The sequence below is a fragment of the Zonotrichia albicollis genome, chromosome 4, assembly GCF_047830755.1.
Source record: "Zonotrichia albicollis isolate bZonAlb1 chromosome 4, bZonAlb1.hap1, whole genome shotgun sequence".
Lineage (NCBI taxonomy): Eukaryota > Metazoa > Chordata > Aves > Passeriformes > Passerellidae > Zonotrichia > Zonotrichia albicollis.
Genome location: NC_133822.1, coordinates 16,534,230 through 16,554,547, shown reverse-complemented (window position 1 = coordinate 16,554,547; position 20,318 = coordinate 16,534,230). Strand labels below are relative to the sequence as shown.

General features: G+C 40.6%; 1 protein-coding gene across 5 annotated transcripts; it reads left to right on the top strand.

Moving 5' to 3' along the window:
• The first annotated feature begins 500 nt into the window (after window positions 1-500).
• On the top strand, window positions 501-19,548 carry CCDC77 (coiled-coil domain containing 77). Of its 5 annotated transcripts, XM_074538940.1 has the most exons (12): window positions 519-651; window positions 2,169-2,207; window positions 4,965-5,181; window positions 6,316-6,458; window positions 8,223-8,319; window positions 9,651-9,708; window positions 10,318-10,412; window positions 11,315-11,463; window positions 11,791-12,031; window positions 12,880-13,005; window positions 13,087-13,239; window positions 15,022-19,548. In XM_074538940.1, the coding sequence occupies exons 1-12, from the start codon at window positions 620-622 to the stop codon at window positions 15,169-15,171; spliced, it is 1,500 nt and encodes a 499-aa protein (XP_074395041.1). In that variant the 5' UTR covers window positions 519-619; the 3' UTR covers window positions 15,172-19,548. The 5 variants fall into 5 exon arrangements, with proteins under 5 accessions (XP_026646684.1, XP_074395041.1, XP_074395042.1 ...); XM_026790883.2 differs by lacking the exon at window positions 2,169-2,207 and having other exon boundaries at window positions 501-651; XM_074538941.1 differs by lacking the exons at window positions 519-651; window positions 2,169-2,207 and adding an exon at window positions 3,447-3,714 and having other exon boundaries at window positions 6,406-6,458.
• The last annotated feature ends 770 nt before the right edge of the window (window positions 19,549-20,318 follow it).

Genomic DNA, 20,318 nt, shown 5'->3' with positions numbered 1-20,318 from the left:
CCAGGCCCCGCCCCCGCCCCTGCCCTCAGAAGCGGTCGGTGGCGATGGAAGGTGCCGGAATGGGGAAGGGACCCACAAATATCACAGAATCCGACTGCTGGCCCTGCTCAGGACACCCCAAAAGTCACACCGTGTCCCTGAGACCATTGTCTAAACATTTCTTGAGCTCTGACAGGCTGTGCTGTGCCCGCTGCCCTGGGGAGCTGCTCCAGTGCCCAACCACCCTCTGAGGGAAAAACCTTCTCCTGATATCCAACCGAGCTTCAGGCCACTCCCTCGGGTCCTGTCACTGTCACCGCAGGGAGATCTGTATGTTTCACCTGTCCATTGCAACACATTCTCCCAAAGTAAATTGTGTACCAATTAACTGTATGTCGTGTTTAACCACAACTGTGCCTTCACTGTCTGCCAAATGTCACATTTCACTTTATTCTTACTAAGTATTCAAACCTCCGTGTTGCCGTTCTATTTCAGCCTCAGGAAAAGTTAATTCCCTCCTCCTGTTGCCAGGAGGCTTTACAAGATCTGCTGCACGCAGATTAAAACATTTCTCTGCGTCACTTCCCTGCCAGATTAAAGAGGTGTCACCCACATTTTACGTGTGGCAAACACACCCCCAATGCAAATGGCTAATTTTAACAGAACTTACAGGTAAGATCAAACTGATAAAACATTGAGCAAATTCATTTTATTGTGTTGTTGCTGGGTATTCTTACATTTCGTAGGGAGATTCTGACATGGATGCTTGATAATTTTATGTAGGACTACATAAACATGTGGGATTCAGATGTTTCCTTATGACTATCGAAAAATTATATATCTCTACAAGCTCCTTCCACTTTTTTTTTGTTTTATTATTTGGTTGAGTCTCTCTTCTGAGATTCTTTTGAGGAAATACACATGCCTTGTGTTCCCAACAACAGAATCACCACGTACCCAGTTTCTAAGATAAGCAATGATTTAGCCAGGAATACCAGAAGGAAAAATCTCCCTGCTCAAAAGTTTGTTTTGAGTTCCAGTCTTTTGCTGGTTTCCCTGTAGACTCTTCAAGGCTGTTTTGGTTTTATGTTAAGATATTTAGGCTAGTAGAGATCTCTAGGAGGCAGTGCTGGGAATGTTGCAGCAGCAAAACCTAAATATCCCATATAACCTAAGAGGGCATTTTTCTCATCAATTCTGCAAGAGATCCTTTTTAAAAGAGAATTTTAAGCTTTTCTCTATTACCTGCTCTGGTTTTGGGGCTGTTGGCCTTTAAAGCATCTGTCCACGTATTATATTTGCAGGGACCCCTGTGGCAGGGAGAAAGGAATGATGAATCTGACTCCATGTTCTCAGAAGGCTAATTTATTATTATATTACATTACATTATATTATATTAATTATATTATGCTCTACTAAAGAATACAGAAAGGATACTTACAGAAGGCTAAAAAGATAATAAGGGAAACTTGTGACTCTTTCCAGTGTCCTGACACAGCTTGGCACTGATTGAGCAATGAGTGAAAACAATTCACACCAGAAACCAATGAAACAATCCTCTGTGGTAAACAATCTCCTAACATATTCCAGATGAGGAAAACACAGGAGAATCAAATGAGATAATTTTTGTTTTCCCTTTTCTCTGAGGCTTCTCAGCTTCCCAGGAGAAAAATCCTAGGCAAAGGGATTTTTCCAGAGAATGCGAATGTGACAGTCCCCGTGCACTCCATGACAGTTTTTATTCTCCTTGGTTATCTGGGATTATTTATCATTTCCCTGAGAAAAGACTTCAGCCCCTCATAAAATGTCTGCAGCTGCTCTATAGAGTAGGGACAGCCCCCTGTCCAACCCCAGGGAATCAGACTTGGAGGGACCAAGACCATAGATTTACAAGATGAGGGAGGAAGTTGACAATAACCAGAAAACACCTTTGTTTGAAAAGAATATTTGCATCATGTATGAGATATATGAATATGCAACAGGCTATTGCTTTTACCAGTTAATCCTTTGTTAGCAAGGTGTGTTTCCATGGCAGAGTGCCAGAAACCCAGACATCCATAATTCTTTTATTGTCCTAACTCTGATTGTCCAAATTCTTATTGCTCTAAATTTAATGACTATTTTTATAACTATTTTATTACTATTAAACTTTTCAAATTTTAACACATATGATTGGTGTTTTTCACAAGGCCATTCCCTTGGGTCCTGTCGCTGGTCACCAAAAAGAGGTAAATGCCTGCTCCTCCTCTTCCCCTCACAAAGAAGCTGCAAATTGTGATAAGGAAGAACCTTGTGGTTTCATAAATAAGCCCTTTTTTGGCAAAAAAAGTCCATGTCTCTTAAACAAAGTCTTATGCAAAAAGAACCCTGGCTTATTGCTGAGTGTGAAAAATGCATATTTTATGATTGGCTTTTCTCAAATATTAAAATGAACATTATATGTGTTATGTTAGAAAGTTAGGCTGCGTTAATTTTCTTAAGTAGTGTGCTAAATATACTTTTAGGTTATAACATAATGTTAAAATAGAAACTATGCTATGTAAGATACTTTTTTTTTTTTAAAGAGAGAACTTGCACTGAGGTAGCAGCCACAGGACATCTAAATCTTTCAGAGAAAAAGAATTTATTGCTCCCTTATCAGAAGGAACAAACTTCATCCTGCCTCACTCAGCCCTGAAGACACTGTTAGGATTAATAGGAAGAAGTTGACGATGACCAGACAGAATCCTGTGTTTGAATGGCATTTATGCATCATGTATGAGATGTATGAATATGCAACAGGCTATTGCTTTTAAGGGTTAATCCTCTGCTAACACGCATCCTTTTTTAGGCTTATTTTGCCCAGAAAAAGGTGCCTGGACCGTCTGTAACTCTTTGTTTATATTGTCTCATATTGTCCTAAATCCTAATTGTCCAAATTATTATTACTGTGACTATATTCCTATTTTTATAACCATTTTCTTACTATTAAACTTTCAAAATTTTAGAAACAAGGGATTGGCATTTTTCACACTGAGCAAATTGGTGTTTTCTCCAGCACGCTTAATAAATTAGGAAACCGTTTGGAAATAATAAATTAGGAAATCGTTTGCGTAAATGGCAACCCTTAGGTACTACTGGCAATGCATGAGGAGGCTAAAAGGCACTGGGATGACCTAAAGGACACATTCAAGTCAGCCAGAATTTGTGCCAGTAACATCTTCTGGCCGCTCAGAATGCCAGACCACTTTGAAAGGAAAAGGAGCATTTTGCACAGCGTGTTTTGCTGGTGTGGATAAAGGTTGATTTTATTTTGCCCATAGCGAATCACTGCCCTCACAAGCACAGGCCCAGTACTCCGTCACGGGCCCTCCGGAACTACAACTCCCAGACGCACCTGCGCAGAACCGCTGTCGCCCATGTCGCGATCGCTAATTGGCGCAGGCCGCCGGTGTCGTATAAAAGCCTGTCTGTGATTGGAGGAGCCCTCGGGGGCGGGGCGTCGCGCCGTTTAAGCGGCGGCGGGGCCGGTGCGGCCGTTGCTCGGCCGTTGGGGCTGCGAGGAGGCGGAGTGGGACCCCCATCCGGGGACCTCTATCCCGGGGCTTTTCCAACGGGGCCCCTACCGGGCACCCCCTTTTCACCAGCCTACCGGGGTGCCCGAAGCCCCTTTCCCCCACCCATGGACAGCCCGGCTCTCCGCAGGGCCGCGATGAGCGCAGCGGAGCGCGCTGCGGGGAGCTCGCGCTGCCCAAGGTAGTGAGGGTGGGGCGGCTGCTGCTGCTGCTGCCGGGACTCCCGGAGCCCTTTCCGTACTTTCTGGTAGTTTGGTTTGCCCTAGAGCACCTCTAGGTGTGCTCCTGTGCCTGCTGTGCTTCCTTCTTGTGTCTTTCACTTTCTGCTGCTCTTCAGCAGTGAAATGTTCACCTTGTGCCTGGGTTGCCTCTTTCTCTAAGTATATTGGTTAAGGAATTTCTGGTCCTTCAGCAACTTTCTGCACTTTATACTTACGCTTTGGCGTTTTTAATGCTTTCCTACAGTGCTCAGAGTTTTCATGGATGTGCACTGGGGTTCTGAGCCAAGCGGCTTTGGTGAGTGGCCCCATAAAGGTCACCATTGCCAAATCATTTTTTCATCAAAACTCCTGATTCTACACAACCATATTCTGACTAAGCAGCACTTTGGTCAAGAAGCTTCTTAGCTTCTGTTAGTCATAGTATCGTTTAAAAAAAAAAGTTTGTAGTATCAATATAAATAACGAAAAGAGCACTAAGGGTTTTTTTTTCTAACTCTGCAGCTCTATTTTCGAAATTGCTTCCGATTTGAACAGATTAAATGTTTGAATGCATTAAATATTGTTTTGAGGAAAAATACAGGAAATTATACATATCCTTGATTTGATTTATATAGCATTGATTTGCTTTCTATGTAGCACTTCAACATAAGATTCAAGAACTTGGCAGCTTCTATTTCAGTGTTGAGGGTGGATAAGAACATGAAGTGCACCAGAAAGGAAAGCACATAGATTCCTAGATTTAGACCTTAAATTATAATGGCTCGTGCATTAGCTAGCCTGAGTTATCATCTTCATTCAGTGGGCTGTCTTTAGAAAGTGTTTTTCTGTTTGGGTGTCAGTGACTGTCACAGATTGTTTTGCTGTTTATTTCAGTGGCTGCTGCTTCTAATTGAACAGCAATGGACTATTTATCCTCTGAGTTCTTTCCTTCTGTTGTTTTTCTCCTCTTTTCAGATAGTGTACGAGGCTTTGCTTCCATAACATCTTTTTTTATCTTTCCCATGAATTGGGCCCTCCTTCATAATACAATAAACCTGCAACTTGCTCTTTATCAAAGTTCTTGCTTCTCCTAAATGTCATGATCTGCTAACACCCAGAGAACAGTGGAGCTAATCTGTGTGTAAACTTGAAATCTTTTTAGCTACTTTAGAAAGTATTTTCATTTCCCTGTCTGAGGCTTGCATGTCACCAGAGACTTGTTTCCCTGCAGGGTGCCCACCCCCCGTGCCTCCTCCAGATCTGCTGAGTCCCGGTGTCCCAGTCTGGAGGATTTCCCTCCCCTGCCGCCCATCGGGGAGCGCCTGGCCCATCTGAACCCCTCCCACGAGCTGCTGGACTATTACCGCAGGAAGATCGCTGACTTCGATGAGGAGCACGAGGAATTGGTGAAAAGGCTGGAGAAATACAAGCAAACCTATGATGAACAGGTTGGGAAATGAGTTTTGGAACAGTTGTGGGCTGCACGCACAAGCGTAGTGTTTTTATTCAGGTCAAAACTTAGCACGGAAGTCTTGGGATTTATCAGCAACGTGGATTTTGGTGGTGGATTTTATCATCTAGCTGTCTGTCCTCTGTCAAATCAAACAGAAAAACACCTGTAGGGTGTTCTTCAAAAGTTATTATGGCTTGGTTATGTCTTCACAGTGGGAATTTTGCTTTTTTTTTTATTAAGGCCTGAATTTAGGTGCTCATTTCCCATGTTGTCCAGCTTTTTTCACTTGCTTCTTGTATTGAAGGAATGCTCTTTTGTCCAAATTTAATAGGCTTTGACTTATGGCTATAATTTGTATTTACTGCAGTGGAATTCATAAGCTTGGCCATAAGCTGTTAAGTAGAAATCTAAAAATTTGCCTTTTAAGCAGAAAAAATCTTAATATCTGCAAGATATGCAGTGTCCTGATACAGGCTGTAGCATGTATCTGACTAGCAGTCATCTTTGTAATTGTGGATGGTTCTTTGGGAATAAAACAGTGACTGCTGAGGTGATTGAGGTGCCTCCTCAAGCACTGGCCATGCTTGAAGCAGCCTGAAAATCCTTGGGGATGTACTGTACGTCTTATTGTCATCTGGGAAAAAGAGGGGCAGGTTGCAAAATAATCCTTTTTTTCATACAGGAGTATTGGCAGCTTCCTATACTAGGTGGAAAAAATGAAACATAATAACTAGCTGGATTTTTTGCTGCTAAATCATACAGATATTTTAGTGTTTGTTCTTCAGTGATTTATTTCAAAAATAAATGCTGTTAGAGGCATTGCTAGGTTTTGTTGATGTCAGACTCCCCATACCTGCTCTGACCACCAGTGTGGAAATACAACCACTGGAAACTGCTCTGTTGTGTAGTGACAGCGATTCTCAGAGCTCTGAGCTCCCAGCTGAAACATTTTAAAATAATTTTTCCATTTTTTTCCAACACTGCCCTCATCTGGTCAAATCTTATAGGACAATAAAATAATTCCTGAGCTGGCTGTTCTCTCCCAGTTCCAGACTGAGAGCACAAGCAGTTTGAAGTTTGTAAGTGTTACCCAGTGCTTTGTTTGAAGTCCCTTGTTGTCTGCACTCAGCACCAGCTGCAGTGGGAGGTGCGGCACTTGGAGGAGGAGATTGCAGAGCTGCAGAAGGCTTTGAGTGACATGCAGGTGTATCTGTTCCAGGAGAAGGAGCAGGTCCTTCGCCTCTACGCGGAGAACGACCGCCTCAAACTCAGGTGGGCTGGCACCATGGGCTTTTCTGAAAAATCCCTTCACCTTCAGGGTTTTTCTGCTGAGAAGCCTCAGAAAAGAAATGTAAACAATAATTATTTGTTTGCTTGGAATGTGGTTTATTGCATCTGACAAAGTTCCTCACAGAGAAGCACCATTTATCACTGTCAGGGGTTTGTGTACAAGTTATGAACAGGATGGGGCTGCTGGGAATGTGCTTTGAGCTGTTTTATTTTCCAGCATCGGTCTCATTACATGGTTATGACAATGGGAAGATGCCATCAGCTCACATCTCAGGCAGCAGACTAAGAACTTAATGTTACAACTCACTTTATAAGTTTTTTGACCAATCACACAAAGCAAGAGTGTATTGACAGTAGTTCCATCAAACCACTATAAGCACATGTACCTTTAGTTAAACCAATGCTTGCTTATTTCAAATACAATACTTTTTTGTAAGCCTTAAAGCACAATGCACAGAGCTCTATTATTAAGCTTAAAACTTCCTAATATCTTGTTAGATAAACTTTTCTGTAGCTTGAAGAATTATTCTAAACAGGCATTAATACACAGACCATTGTTCTATTTGTCCTTACTTTTCTACGTTTTACATAATTTTTCTGCTAACCTATCTCATAACTGCTGCTTAGCTCTAATCACAGTTCTGCTGTCTCTGAGGCCTGCCTTTTGCAGCTTTCCCAAAACCCTCTGATTTTATGGATTCCCACATGGTCTGGAGGTTGCTTACCAACAGGTGCATCTTGGATTGGTTCCATGTGAATTTTTTACTTCATGACCATTCCCAGTCCAGCTGTGTTGGACTCTATGGTTGGTCATGGGTTTTTATTATTCATTCTTGTCAAGCCTTCTGATGTATCCTTTCTCTTTCTTTAGTATAGTTTTAGTATATGTGGATGGTGAGCCCCTGGAACAGGCTGCCAAGAGAAGCTGTGCATATCCCATCCCTGGCAGTGTTCAAGGCCAGGTTGGATGGCTCTCTGAGAAACCTGGTTTAGTGGAAGGTTCCCAGCCTGTGGCAAGGGGATTGAAACTAGATTATCTCTAAGGTCCCTTCCAACCCAAACCATTCTATGAAATCAGAGTAGGATTAATGAGGAATAAACCCAGATCTTAAAATACCTTTCCCCCACACTTCTCTATTCCCACCTCAACTTCACTCATGAATTTCCTACCTCCTCCTCCTCCTGAGGAGCACAGAGAGGGAGGGAATGGGAGTTGTGGTCAATTCATTGCATGTTGTCTCTGCTACTTCTTCCTCCTCACTCTTTCTGTGCTCCAGCATGAATTTTTCCATGCAAGATTTAAGAATTTAAGTCAAAACCTGTGTTGGTGTGCTTTGTCACTTCAGGAGTGTGATAAAAAGTCTGATACAGCCCTTAATGTAGTTTGCTTTAAAAACAATGGACACTTAGAATCTGAGAGAATTTTAGGCAGCTCATAACTCTTAATGCAAATTCTTTTCACCATGTGCTGTAGTATCAGCCTACATAGCATTGTCATACTTGAAAAGAGAAATGCCCCCCAATCTCCTCAAAATTGGTGGTGTTCTTTTATTGGCAACATCAGGAATGTCTTTGGGAGTTTGTTTTTAAAGCAGTGTTCCTAGGAAATGCAACAGGTTGGAAAACTTGCAGGCATCAACAGGTAAAGGAAAAGGACAGTGTCACAATGTCATATGTTTAAAAAAACTCTTCTTATATTTGTATATTTTCTATTGTCTGTTTTCCTATTTTCACTTTGTATTCCAGGGAATTGGAGGACAGGAAAAAAATCCAACAACTCCTGGCTATACTGGGAGCAGATGAAGGAGAAATTACGTATTTTCATAAGGAGCCTCCACATAAGGCAAGTTCCATTTTTCTGTAGATCTCCTCTTCGGATTTTAACATGAGTATCTGTGTCCCAGTGTCTGACCACAGACCAGATCTGTCCCACAAATCCAAGGCTGCTAAATGAGCCCAAAGCAAGAGGGGTCTGTAGCAACATCAGGTTGTAAGAGCAGGTATGGGGAGTCTGACATCAACAAAAGCTGTAGTATGAATGTAAGTTAGAGCAAGCACACTGAAAGTAGATCCTTTTAGCCTCAGCCTCCTTCTGCCTTCAAAACATACCTCCAGCTCAGCCTCTGAAATGTCAGATGGGAGGCTGAAGTCATCTGGCAAATAGTTGTCAAGAAGATGGCAAAAACACCACAAAATGGGAAAAAAAAGTGCAGAAAATGGCCAGGCATAGTGTTTGAAGCTCAGCTGTCTCAGAATCTGTCTCTTAGAGCTTCAGTAAGGAAGAATGTGTCAAGGTTGCTGCAGCAGTTTCCTGGGCTGAGGATTGCTGAAGAGCCATCCCCTCTACACAACATTGTGTTGCATATTTCAGGAGTGATGTTGAATTGTTGAAATGGCAGCACATATGATGTGCAATGCAGCTGAACCTAATCAGGAAAGTCATTAATGATTTGGATGTACAGAGATAATGATGGGAATATAGGATTTCTTTTGGAATAAGGTGCAGTAAAAAGCTGAAATATGCTGCCTTGTTCATGGTTGCTGTGCACTGCTCAAGCTCTTCAAAAATCTTGCCAAAGCTTTAAGATTTCTGGTCTAGGGTAGCTCTAAAATTAAGCCTATTATGTAATATCAACCTAAAGATAAGCATTGGGGTTATAACCTGCTCTTTCATGGCCTCCTTTTTTTTTAGGTGGGTTTCAGCTCAACACTTGAGTTTCAGTATTTTTATCACTTAGCTTCTATCTCAGGCTTGTTCAGTATCTTGAGTGGATGTGCTGATAAATGAAGCTTTATGTTTCTCTGTCTTGCTGAGACAAGGAGTATAAAAGAAGGAAATAACATCATCTTCACCTTCCTCTTCTCTCTGTTTCCAAAATGCTCTTTTTCCTGCTGGGGGTGCTGATTTTCATCCTAATGAAGCCATCAGAGGCAGAATTACTTTGCACTTTTCTGGTGAAAAATGTAGAGGCAGTTAAGGCAAAACTTATCTATGATAAAGGAAGCTTTTCAACACGGGCATTACACTTGTGAAATGTAATGACTTCCTTGTCCTGTGGTAGATGTCAGGTAATGCTGTTCTTTTGGATATGTCATTTTAACTTTTAAGGTTTGTTCTTGACCATTGCATCTTTGGTGAAGTAGATGCTCAGTGCATTTGTCTTGTTTCTGCAGGTTACTGTGCTGCAAAGGCCACCAGAGACCCATGAACAAGATGATGTTTCTAGCACAGGTACCACACCAAGCTGAGTAACAGCAGCTCAGCTCTTGGCTTTTTTGTGTGTCTTCTGTATGCCAAAATAATGACCTACAGCAAAGTACGTGAATGCTTTGGTAAATGTCCATTAAGTTCCCTAAATGTGTCTGTACATATCCATGGAGTATTCCTGGCTTCCCTTCATCATCCTTTAAAACAGCATTAGCTTTCATGTCCCTGATGCTCTCAGCTAAGGAGGAGGCTGTATTACATAATTATTTAATCAAATTGACTGAAGTTTGCCAGCAAGCTCAAAACTCATTCACACCTTGATGTTTGTGCAGCTGTGGCATCTGCCTATTCATCATTTATTTTAAGAAAACATGTCAAGTTTTCTTTCTATATATGCCAACAAAATTAGGAGGGTGCCTAAATACTGCAGTGTGATAGAGGGGATAAAGGTGTGTGATCACCAGAAGTTCTAGAATTCTTTCAGCTAACCCTCCTGGAAGTCCTTGTGGCTGTAGCAGTGGAAGCCTTTTGGCTGCTCCTGTAGGCCCACCACGACACAAGTATATCATGCTTGAAAAAGTACTGCAAGTACCTTGGAAGACCTTTTCCTACTTCATTAAATTTCTTCAATAGGTACAGAGAAGAGCGCTTCAAAAGCAGCAGCAAAAGTAGAGAAATTAAGAAGCTCTGATAGAGATCAAAAAGATGATGACACACTTCTACTACAGGTAAAAATGTCTGCTAACTGATGGACATAATTGCTGGCTTGCAGAAAATTATGATAAATATTCTATCTGCTTAAGATGTAGATGTACGAGTTGTGTAAATCCCTGCATCTTACTATGGATCTGCACTTGGTCAGTTTACTTTGCTATTTCTTTGCTGTGAATGTAAATTTAAGAACTGATTCGGGAAGCTTTATGTAAGCAGATGTTCCAGTAATGTCAATTGAAATACGTTGTCCTTAAGTGCAGAATGTGTAATTGATGTTATCTCCCATAATTTATAGCAGATATGAATTTACATTAAACCCACTGAAGTGGTGCAGGGTTGGGTGTTTTGTGGAAGCTTGACAAAAGCCATGTGTTTGAGACACAGCAGCCCCCCACAGTGCACTGATACAATGAACTGTTCCCTTTTCTAGACTTCCATAAAAGTTTAGGTATAGGTAGCATGACAGAATGAAAGACAAAATGTGCAGAATCATGAACTGGGGAAGATGCCAGAAGCTGTATGCAAAGTATGAGGAAGGATGAATCAAACAAATAATGGATGAACTTGTACAGTAGATATTGATGGTGGCTGATTTTTTTATTATTATTCTTCAAGCAAGGGTACAGAAGTCTGCATATTCCACAGGATTTGTTAGATGTGTACAATTTAAATCTTAACAATATAAAAATAGTAATAATTGAATGTTACTCCTTATAGTATGCCTCTCTTGCCTCTACAGCATGATTATTTTTAAAATGCTTTAGTTGTTTGAAATACTTAGCATTAAAACAAAAGATTGAGAAATTAGAAATGCCAGAGTGTTATCAGGTACAGTTTTTGATTTAAATCTTGGAATTTAACAGGAGCAGAGCTGGTGTGAGGCCTTGCTCTTTGATGTCTTGGTTTGCTCGTGCAGGTGAAGGCCCTGCAGGCTCAGATAGAAGAACAGACACGACTGACCAAGGAACAGGTTGAGTCCCTGCTCGAGGACAGGCGGATTCAGATGGAGGAAGCTGAGGTCCGGCACCAGAAGGACCAGGACAAGATCAAAGCTATAACAGAGAAGTGAGTGAGAGCATGACCATGATGTAGTCATGAGAAGAGAGGGAGCAATAGAATTGTTATGACTTTCAGTGTGTTGCTTTCTGCAACAGGCAGAAAAGCAAATTGTGCAGCCATCTGGTAGTGTGTGTGGAAGATGAGTGGAATAATCTGCTTATTAAAAATCCTCTCTCTCATTGGAAGAGGACTTCTTTCATTAGATGAGAAGAGGTCAACTCACATTTAGACCATGTGTCTTCTCCTGTGCTGCTTCCAACTTGCAGTGATGACTGATGAAATTAAGGTAGGCACTAGGAAAGAAGTTAACTCCACTGGGATCCCTTTTTGCAGGCTCCATAAGACCCAAAATCTCTTGTATGAGAGTACCCGGGACTTTCTCCAGCTCAAGTGTGATGCCAGAGCCAACGAGAAAGCATGGATGGCAGAGAAGGATAGTCTGTTGAGGAAACTTGGCAAAGATCTGGATCAACTTGCTTTCAGCACAGAGTCAGGACAAAAGAAGCAGACAGAGCTGAAGAAGATGCTTCAAGGAAGTGATGGAGGTTCAAAATGCCCCAGCAAAGAAATAAAGGTAATTTTTTTTGTTTTGGTAGAGCACTCTTTAACAGTTTTTTACTAGAAAATTGCAGGCACCTTGGCTTTGGCATAATACACAGTCACTAGCAGCAGTTTCAAAGTTGTACTGGATTGCCTTAAGTTACACTGTTAGCAGTAATCTAAATAAAAACCCCTCCTGCTTCAAACTCAGCATCACCTTCAAGTTTCAGATAAAATGTATAGTTAGGATTTATGGTAGCAGTCACTGCCAGTTTCTTTCCTGCTCAGAAAAAATCCCAAATTCTGTGAGCGGTGTGGTAAGTGGGGCCAACAGTTTTCAACCTGCTGACTGCATGTGCTCTCTGTTCCTGTAAGTGCTCTGAGCTAATGCTCCTAGAATGCAATGTCTGGGTTTTCCTTGATGCTGTCAGGGGAGAATGAGTCCTCTCAATTGTTGTCTTCCAGCTCTTCTCAAGCAGTCTGAATTTTTCTTCCTCTTCCACTACACTTCCAGTGGGAAGCTGGGAGATGAGAATAAGGAATTGGAAAGTAAACAGGCAATAGGGAATTGTTTCCATCTACCCCTGATTGCAGATGCCTCTGATGTGCAGTACTGGGAAAGCAGCTGTGAAAGGGGAGTTAAAATGTTATTTTTAATGATGAGCAGTCATACAAAACTGGTAACTTATTCAAAGGTTTTGGTAATGGGACTGAAATTAGAATATTGTCCTCACATACTTATGAGTTCTAGTTCCAGTTAATTTTTGTTTTCCTGTCATATTAGCAGTGATATCACACTTGCTTGTACAGGGCAGGGGAAGTTTTGTAAGCACAGTCTTGAATTAGTTTTTTTTTTATTTTTTTGTTCTTCCTATGTGCTAGTTACTGCAAGACAAGCTGGTGCAGGAGAAGCACCTGTCACACATGTACAGAGAGCAGTGTGTCTCCCTGGAAGGGGAGGTGGCTAGGATGCGTGAGGAGAGAGATGCTGGCAAAGAGCTCTTTCAGGTAATCTGTAATCATCTCCTGGCTGTGGGGTGATCTTGCAGCATTTGTTCTGTCTGGCCCATGGAGTTTTCCTCTCCTCAGGAACGCTCAGAGAAGATGGGCAAGCGCCTGAAACTGATGACTCAGCGATGCGAAGCCTTGGAAAAACGTCGGAATCTGGAAGTGGAGGGCTTCAAGAATGACATCAGACAGCTTCAGCAGAAACTGAAAGATGTAGAGAAGAAGATTTATAAGGTAACAGCTAAGCCTTTCTGAGGCCGACTGTTGTGGGCTTGTCCTATAGAGATGTATTCTCAGTATTTAAAGTAGTATTCCCCTAGGGTTAAAGAAATAATCTATTTTCTAAGTGTGCCTTTAAATATCAGTATCTGACAAAACTTGCCTCCTCTGCATTTTACAAAACAAAAGAGATTTGTCTTTGTTTATCAAATAGATATCAAGCTTACCAAGGACTCTCCTTTTTATACATTAACTGTGTTTTTGTTTCCACTCTCAAAAGTTCATATGTGATACTTTTAGCTTACTTAGCTATCTCAAAATTGCAAGGCAGTGGTTTGATTCAGAAGTTTGCAGTTTATCCTGCCAAGAAAATGAGTGTTTATTTTCTTTGTGAGAGCCATAGAGTTTGGTTCTGTTCCATTAAGAGGTTGATCATTGTTTTAAGTATTTTGAATACTCTGTTTATTACTTTAGTATGCATTTGTGACTTTGCAGAAATCACTGCAGAAGCAGTGGCTGGAAGTTGTGTTCTCTGTAGTAGCTTCTAGGTGTGTAAATGAACATCAGAACAGCTTAGAGGGAAAGGCACAGCCTTGATGTTGCTTGGAGCTAAGGATGAGACATTTATCTATATATTATCTATAATGTGCTTGAGAGGATGATCTTGGCATAGCTTAGACTCTCCTGCAGGAGTCTGGCAGTGCTACTGCTTCATTCTTTTCCTGCACTTTTGATGCACAGCTCAGTTTATGCAGACTAATGCATTTATTTTGATTAAAGGCTTTAATTTGTTTGGGTTTTTTTGGTTTTGGGTTTTTTATTTTAATGCCCTGTGGATTTTTCAACTTTATTCTTCAAGGACTTAAAGCAGTATATGAATGAGGGGAAAAAGTGTCTATGATGCCTTTACTGGAGACTTGTATGTTTCATATCTGTGGGTGGGCTCTTCATTGTATTCTCCGTTTCTTAACACTGTTAACCACAAGAGGGCAGGGGAACAAAACACTTGCAAGAAATCTCCAGAGTGATCATTCAATCCCTCTCATTGCTTGAGGTCAAAATGACTAAAGGTGACTAAATTTCCTCACTTGCATATTAACATTTTTGACTGAGAACTACATGATGACACAGTAAGAAACCATAGTGAGTGAAGAGAATAGAGGGATTTTAGAGCAGCTTCCAATGCTGTGCCCTTAAAAGTGGCTGGGCTGGCATGCTCTAACCAGTTGCAGGGTGACAGGAAATGTCAGCCCTGGCCAGCTTGCCATCAGGAATTCTGATTATCCAGCAGCCTTTACTCAGCTCAGTACAGGCACTGCCAGTCAAGGCTTTGGACTTGAACTGCTCTTGAATCCTGTGCAGTTCAGAGGGCAGCAGGTCAGCCACAGCAGTTAGAACACCTCTAGCTGAAATAGCAAAAGATAAAATGTCATCTTATCTCCTGAGGTACTGAGAACTAGATAGGAGTTCCTTGATAAATAGTTTAACTTGCCCCTTTTTGTGTGTCTCTAAAAAATACAGAACTAGAAAGGAGTCAACAGGCTATGAGTCAACAGGGTTATATTCTACTAAGATTTCTTCCTTGCTAGTACTATAATACAAAAACCAATGTTTGTTCTTTATTTTTTGTTCTGGAGCACCTTTTTATTGATGATGTGCTATTAACTTACACATACCCTTTGCTGGCTACAAAGAGTCTCCTTTAGAGTTCTTTGCCTCATGTATTTACCATAATGCTCCATAAATTGTATTTTGTACAGCTTTGTTTTTCTTAATCTGTTTTTCTTTTTGTTTTAGGTGGCTATGAATTTGGCACCAGACGACCAGGATCTTGCAATTCTGCGCGAGATCCGCCAAGGAAACAAACTAACACGTAAAATTCAAGGAGAACTTAAAGACTTAAAAACAAAAATCTACATCTTGGAGGATGAACTACGGCACTGCTGAAGCTGAATTATTAGCTGGCATCCTAATTTTAGGAATAGGACATTGCTAGACTTGAGTAGTCATATGAAAGAACAGCTCCTGCTTGTTTGTTTCCTGGCATCCATCAACAGAAATTTGAAGAAATCTGCTCTTGAGCCATTCCTAATGTACCAGATTATATTGCTGTTTGAGCTGAGAGATGACACCTGATAAAACTGACTTTAAAAGTACATGATGACTTGATACATCAGGAGTGTGTGTGTGTGACTATATCTTCATATCTGTGGCAGGGATCAGTGTGTACTGTGCTTTGCCTTTATTTGGAGCATATTATAAATCACAGACATGGTTATAATGAAATTAATAATCCTGGAAGGATCTAGGTGAAGATCTGAATTTTGAATGACATTTTCCTATGTGAAAAGCAGGTTTTTAAATAGTTCCATGATTCCTGTTTTGGTGCTTAACACCTCAGGATGTAACTAAATTCTCATATAGAAAGTCTGTACTGAAATGTCTTACATTTGACTCCTGGACAGGATAACTATTTTAAAATGGCTCCTGATTGCTTGGTTTTAACCTAATTGCAATAAACCTAACTGATTTAATATGGTGGGAAAGGATAACCCATTATAGAACCCTTCTGCAAGGATGAGCAACATGTACACAAGTTCTGTATGCTTGGTTGGGAGGTAGGTGCTACACAACTGAAATTCATCTTCTTTTCCCCTTCCTCACAGTATTTTTAACATGCAAAGGAAGCCCATAATAAAGGGGACCTGGTATCTTCCTTAACCACTATATTATCTTTGTAGCTCTAAACAAGATCATGGTTATGTGCAGAGAAATCATGACCAGCTTTTGCTGCAGCAGTTGTTGCTGCTGAACTGTAACAAAGTGGGGTGGAAGAGCAGGTGCACAGTTGCTAGATGAGACCTGTAACTGTGTGTGGTGATTGTCTTCATTCCAGACATCACAATCCTAGGAAACAGATGAAATCATGTCAAGGGTTTCAACATAATAATTGCAGGTATTCATGCTTTTGCTGCAGCATCCATAAATCTTGTCCACCTTGCAGCCAGATCTGTAGTGGAGAAGGGATTTCAATGCCTCTGTTTCCTACTTTGTTTTTTACCTTGTTTCTGAAGTGTACACCATATAACCTACCAGCACTTCCTTCCCCTTTGAGCAGAGCTGAGTGTGTGAAAGCAGGCAATTGCTTTTAGGTGGAAGTTGCCATGCAGATCCTCATTTAATGTTTGATATGTAGAAATGGAAAAGATGGATGTGAAGGTTAGGAGAAGGAAGAATTGTTTTCATAGCATCAGCTGAAGCAATGCAGGAGGGGAAATACCCTTAAGACACCCATACCCACATCAGTTGTCTGAACCTTTTTGTGGCAAGCTTGCTATCCCTTATGGTCCTGTACTGTGGCTTTTATTCTGTATGTGTTCCTGAGGGCAACTGATCACAGGCTTCAGTGTCCTGACAGTCTCTGGGTGCTCAATAACACTGCAGCTTGCAAGGGGCTCTTTTAAAGGATGTGGCACTGATCAGTTGAGCTGGAAATGCTGAACTCTTCAGAAACTGGTTCGTGGACAACTAAGCTGCTGATGTGATGTGGACAGTTAAGGAAGGATATTTAATGCTATCCATCATTTAGTCTCACTCTCTCCTAGCTGGCTGGTATTTTCATAGAAAAATCAAGCTAATTCAATTAAGTTTGTATGTGAAATAATATACTACTGGTTTGAAGATATCAATCCTATCACAAGGCCTAAAAGGCAGCTTCTGCAAATTGCTACATAATGAAACCTTAGTACTCATTCAGCAGGATCCATCTACTTAAATTCAGCTGATGAGAACCTAGCAAAAGGTCTCTTGGACCTATAGAATCCTGTTTGTTTTCAACTCTTCCAAGCTGAAGAATTGCCTGTGAAATGACATTCTCCTCACTGGAAAGCCATGAGGTGTGTCTGGGTAAAGACTTCAAGCTCTGACATTCAGGTTTGTAAGACTGGGAGGAAGTATTGGGGGAAGAAGGATGTAAATGTTGAATTTCTTGGCTTCCTTACCAATATTCTTTATACTTCAGAAAGACTGAACAGAATAAAATGACAACATCCCTAATATATCTGCTAGTGTATGAAAATCCAAGTGCAGTTTGAACATGATTCTTAATATGTCACTAGGCTATGAACACTTCCTCTGTGAGGGAGTGGGAGGGAAATTACAGTATTGTTACTCTGTAAATCCATTTTATTTGGAAGCTTGAATATTTTTCCAAGTGCAGGAAGTGCAAAGTATTGTACACACTCTGTGTGACATCACGTGGTCATGTGAAATGTTGCCAAAACAAATGGGGACCTTCATGCCAAGAACTGCTTTAAAGAGCCAAGTGCTTCCTACCACTGACAGCTACCCTTTAAAATGTCAACAAAGCATTATTGGCATTTTCAAAGGAGTTTCCTGGGAGAAGTTCCACTATCTTAATTGCTCTTTTTTTTTTCCTACAGTTTTTGGGTAGAAATAAAAAAATAGCATTTACTCCCAAGATAGATTAGGTTTTTTGATAACTGAAGTTAGTAATGTGTGACTTGTATCATTTTAGTACAACTAATGCCAGGTTATGAATGTAGGAGGACAGAATCTGAAAGATTTGCAGAATTTCTGCTTCTAAGATTATGGAGAGTCTATACTACAGGATTAAAAGTTAGAACTGGACATATGTTCTCATTGTGAGCTAAGATCTTAAATATCTCTTGCATAACTGGGAGAAAAATGAGGAGCAGGGGAAACCTTATTGTGTAGCTTCAATTAAGTAAGGAAGGAGTGCCTACTTTTCAGAAGGAATGTTGAAATATTAGTTAAGGCACAGAACCACAGATGATTCAGAGGAAGAGAAAAGGTTGTGCAAGAGCTCATTTTGTCTTGCATTAAGAAGATGGATTAATATGTGTCTCTTGAAGACAAAACAAACCCCTACCAAAGGCCTCTCTATCCTAGCAGGGCAATGCTGAGCAACAACAAGTAGCCTGAACCTTAAATAAATTTTAAAAGGCATAAATTTTTAGTAGGGAGACAGTGCTTTTTTCCCCTTACTATAACAAACTAGGTATGGAAGTAACAAATTCTCCATCTCTATCTTCAAATCAAAAATGACTTCACCTTTATTAACTTGTTTTACTAAGTTACTGGGTTTGACCCATTAGAAATTAATGAAATATTATATGACATGACCTAAGAGGAAATAATTTAGTGGCTCCTTCTGATTTCAAACCTGTGATGTATTTATATGCAGTGTTTGTTGGGAGTTTTTTAGTTTTCATGCAATTGCTTTAATTATAGGGACATGCTATGTCAGCTAACTCTGCACAGCAGGGTTATACAAGGTAAAACAAAAATAAAAATAATCTCTTGTGAATTTCCTATATGACAATCTGCAGTAATTCCCAAGTGAATTGATGTTGTGACTGTACTCAGGCAGACCAACAGTTCTCATAGGTGTTAGAATAAGTCTAAACAGTAATGTAGTATATGCTTGTATGCAGTGGTGACATTTGAATTGCTTCTGTAAGTAGGATTATCACTTCAGAAACACATTTTACCACTGTGGATGGACTCTCTGGGCAGCCTGATATTCTGGAATTGAAATGTTTCTATGGAGGCCAGGAATTCTTTGATAATCAGTATTTCTGAGTCTAGCTGGGAGCAGCATGCCTGTGTACTTTGTTCTGGTAGATCTGGTCATACTCATGTAAAGGGATGTTGTTCAGACTTTAATTAAAGCTCATAAACGCATTTGATCTTTATTAATAAAGATGTCCTATTTGTCCCCATTCAAAGTGGTATCATAAGTCATGAGCATGTTAGGGACAGTTTTCTTTCTAATTTTTTTGCAATGTTTTGCCTTTGTATTTTCCAGTTCCTTTAGATTGTAACTCTACTCCCTAAAGCATTTTCCTTAAATGTGCAAGTCTAGCTGTAGAAGTATACACATCTTTTATCCTGCAGACTGGGATTATGCACCAAAACATTCTTGGACACAGTGTAGAAAGTGTGAGTGGTGGGAGCTGCAGTGATTCCTTTTGCTTGCTGCCTTTTTAAGGTTTTAGACAAAATGAGCAATGTTTGGATTCTTAGGTTGCATCAAATATTAAGGACCTACTGTCCCAAACAGGCCATCAGAGGTAAGCAATATTTAACCCACGGGCAGGAAACATCTCTGCTATGACTGAAGTATTTGAGAAGAGTGTAGTGGACTTGTGGCATCTCCCATTTAGCACCAAGGGAACTCTTGGAGAAAAGGCATCTTTGAATGTGGAGTAGAGTGAGTGCCCTTCCAGCAAGCTCTAGAAATGCAGCTTGAAAAACAGAGCCCTCAATAGCGTTGACTGTTCACTTCCACTGACTAAATTGCATATTTTAAGAATGTGATGCTGTTGGACTGGGGACAGATGTGTAAATACAGATTATTTGGGTTTATTCAGAAAACCCAGAAGGGCTTTTAACACAGAAATGGTTCAAGGTTAAAGACAATTATTAACTGCACAGGCATGAAGGGAAATGTACTGACCACCCTTGAAATGGGTTTGGTTTTAATAAAAAGCTCAGGATTTACCTTGGTGAGGAATGTCTGGTTTGTGCCAAATGCTCCTGTATTGATTCAGAGATCAAATTGCTTTTCTCTTACTGTAAACATTTCTCTCAGTATGGTGTCACTTCTGAACCATCCAGTACAACACTTTTTCCTCTTCAATCTTAGCTTGGGTGGACAGATGTCTACAGGGAATGCTGCTCATCTCTGTGATCTGTAATGTCTCTGATAACATGACTATGATGCATCTTTGGGACTTCTTGAAAAGCAAGGATGATGAGCACAGCCACTGAAAATAGAAACCAAGTATTATTATGTTTAAGACAGGGGAAGGAAGAAGTTATGCAAGACTAGACATGGATTTCCCAAATTCTCACATATGTCCATCTTTCATTATGATAAATATCTAAAGAGCCTTTGCAAAGTCTCTTGAAAGTTCTCAGCTTAAAGTATAGAAAAACCTTTTTCAGGAAGTGCAAGTGTATGCTCTAAGTATCAAGAGATGGTTCTGATGTGCAAAAAAGCAATTTAGGTCAACTCCTGGGGCAGGATCTGAAATCAGGAGGTGTTC

Excerpts from the sequence above, each read along its gene's own strand:
- CCDC77 (XM_005482681.4), top strand. The coding sequence starts at position 3,641 with ATGGACAGCCCGGCTCTCCGCAGGGCCGCGATGAGCGCAGCGGAGCGC. Across the intron at positions 8,320-9,650 it reads ATAAGGAGCCTCCACATAAG|GTTACTGTGCTGCAAAGGCC; the intron begins GCAAGTTCCATT and ends TTGTTTCTGCAG. Across the intron at positions 11,464-11,790 it reads ATCAAAGCTATAACAGAGAA|GCTCCATAAGACCCAAAATC; the intron begins GTGAGTGAGAGC and ends CCCTTTTTGCAG.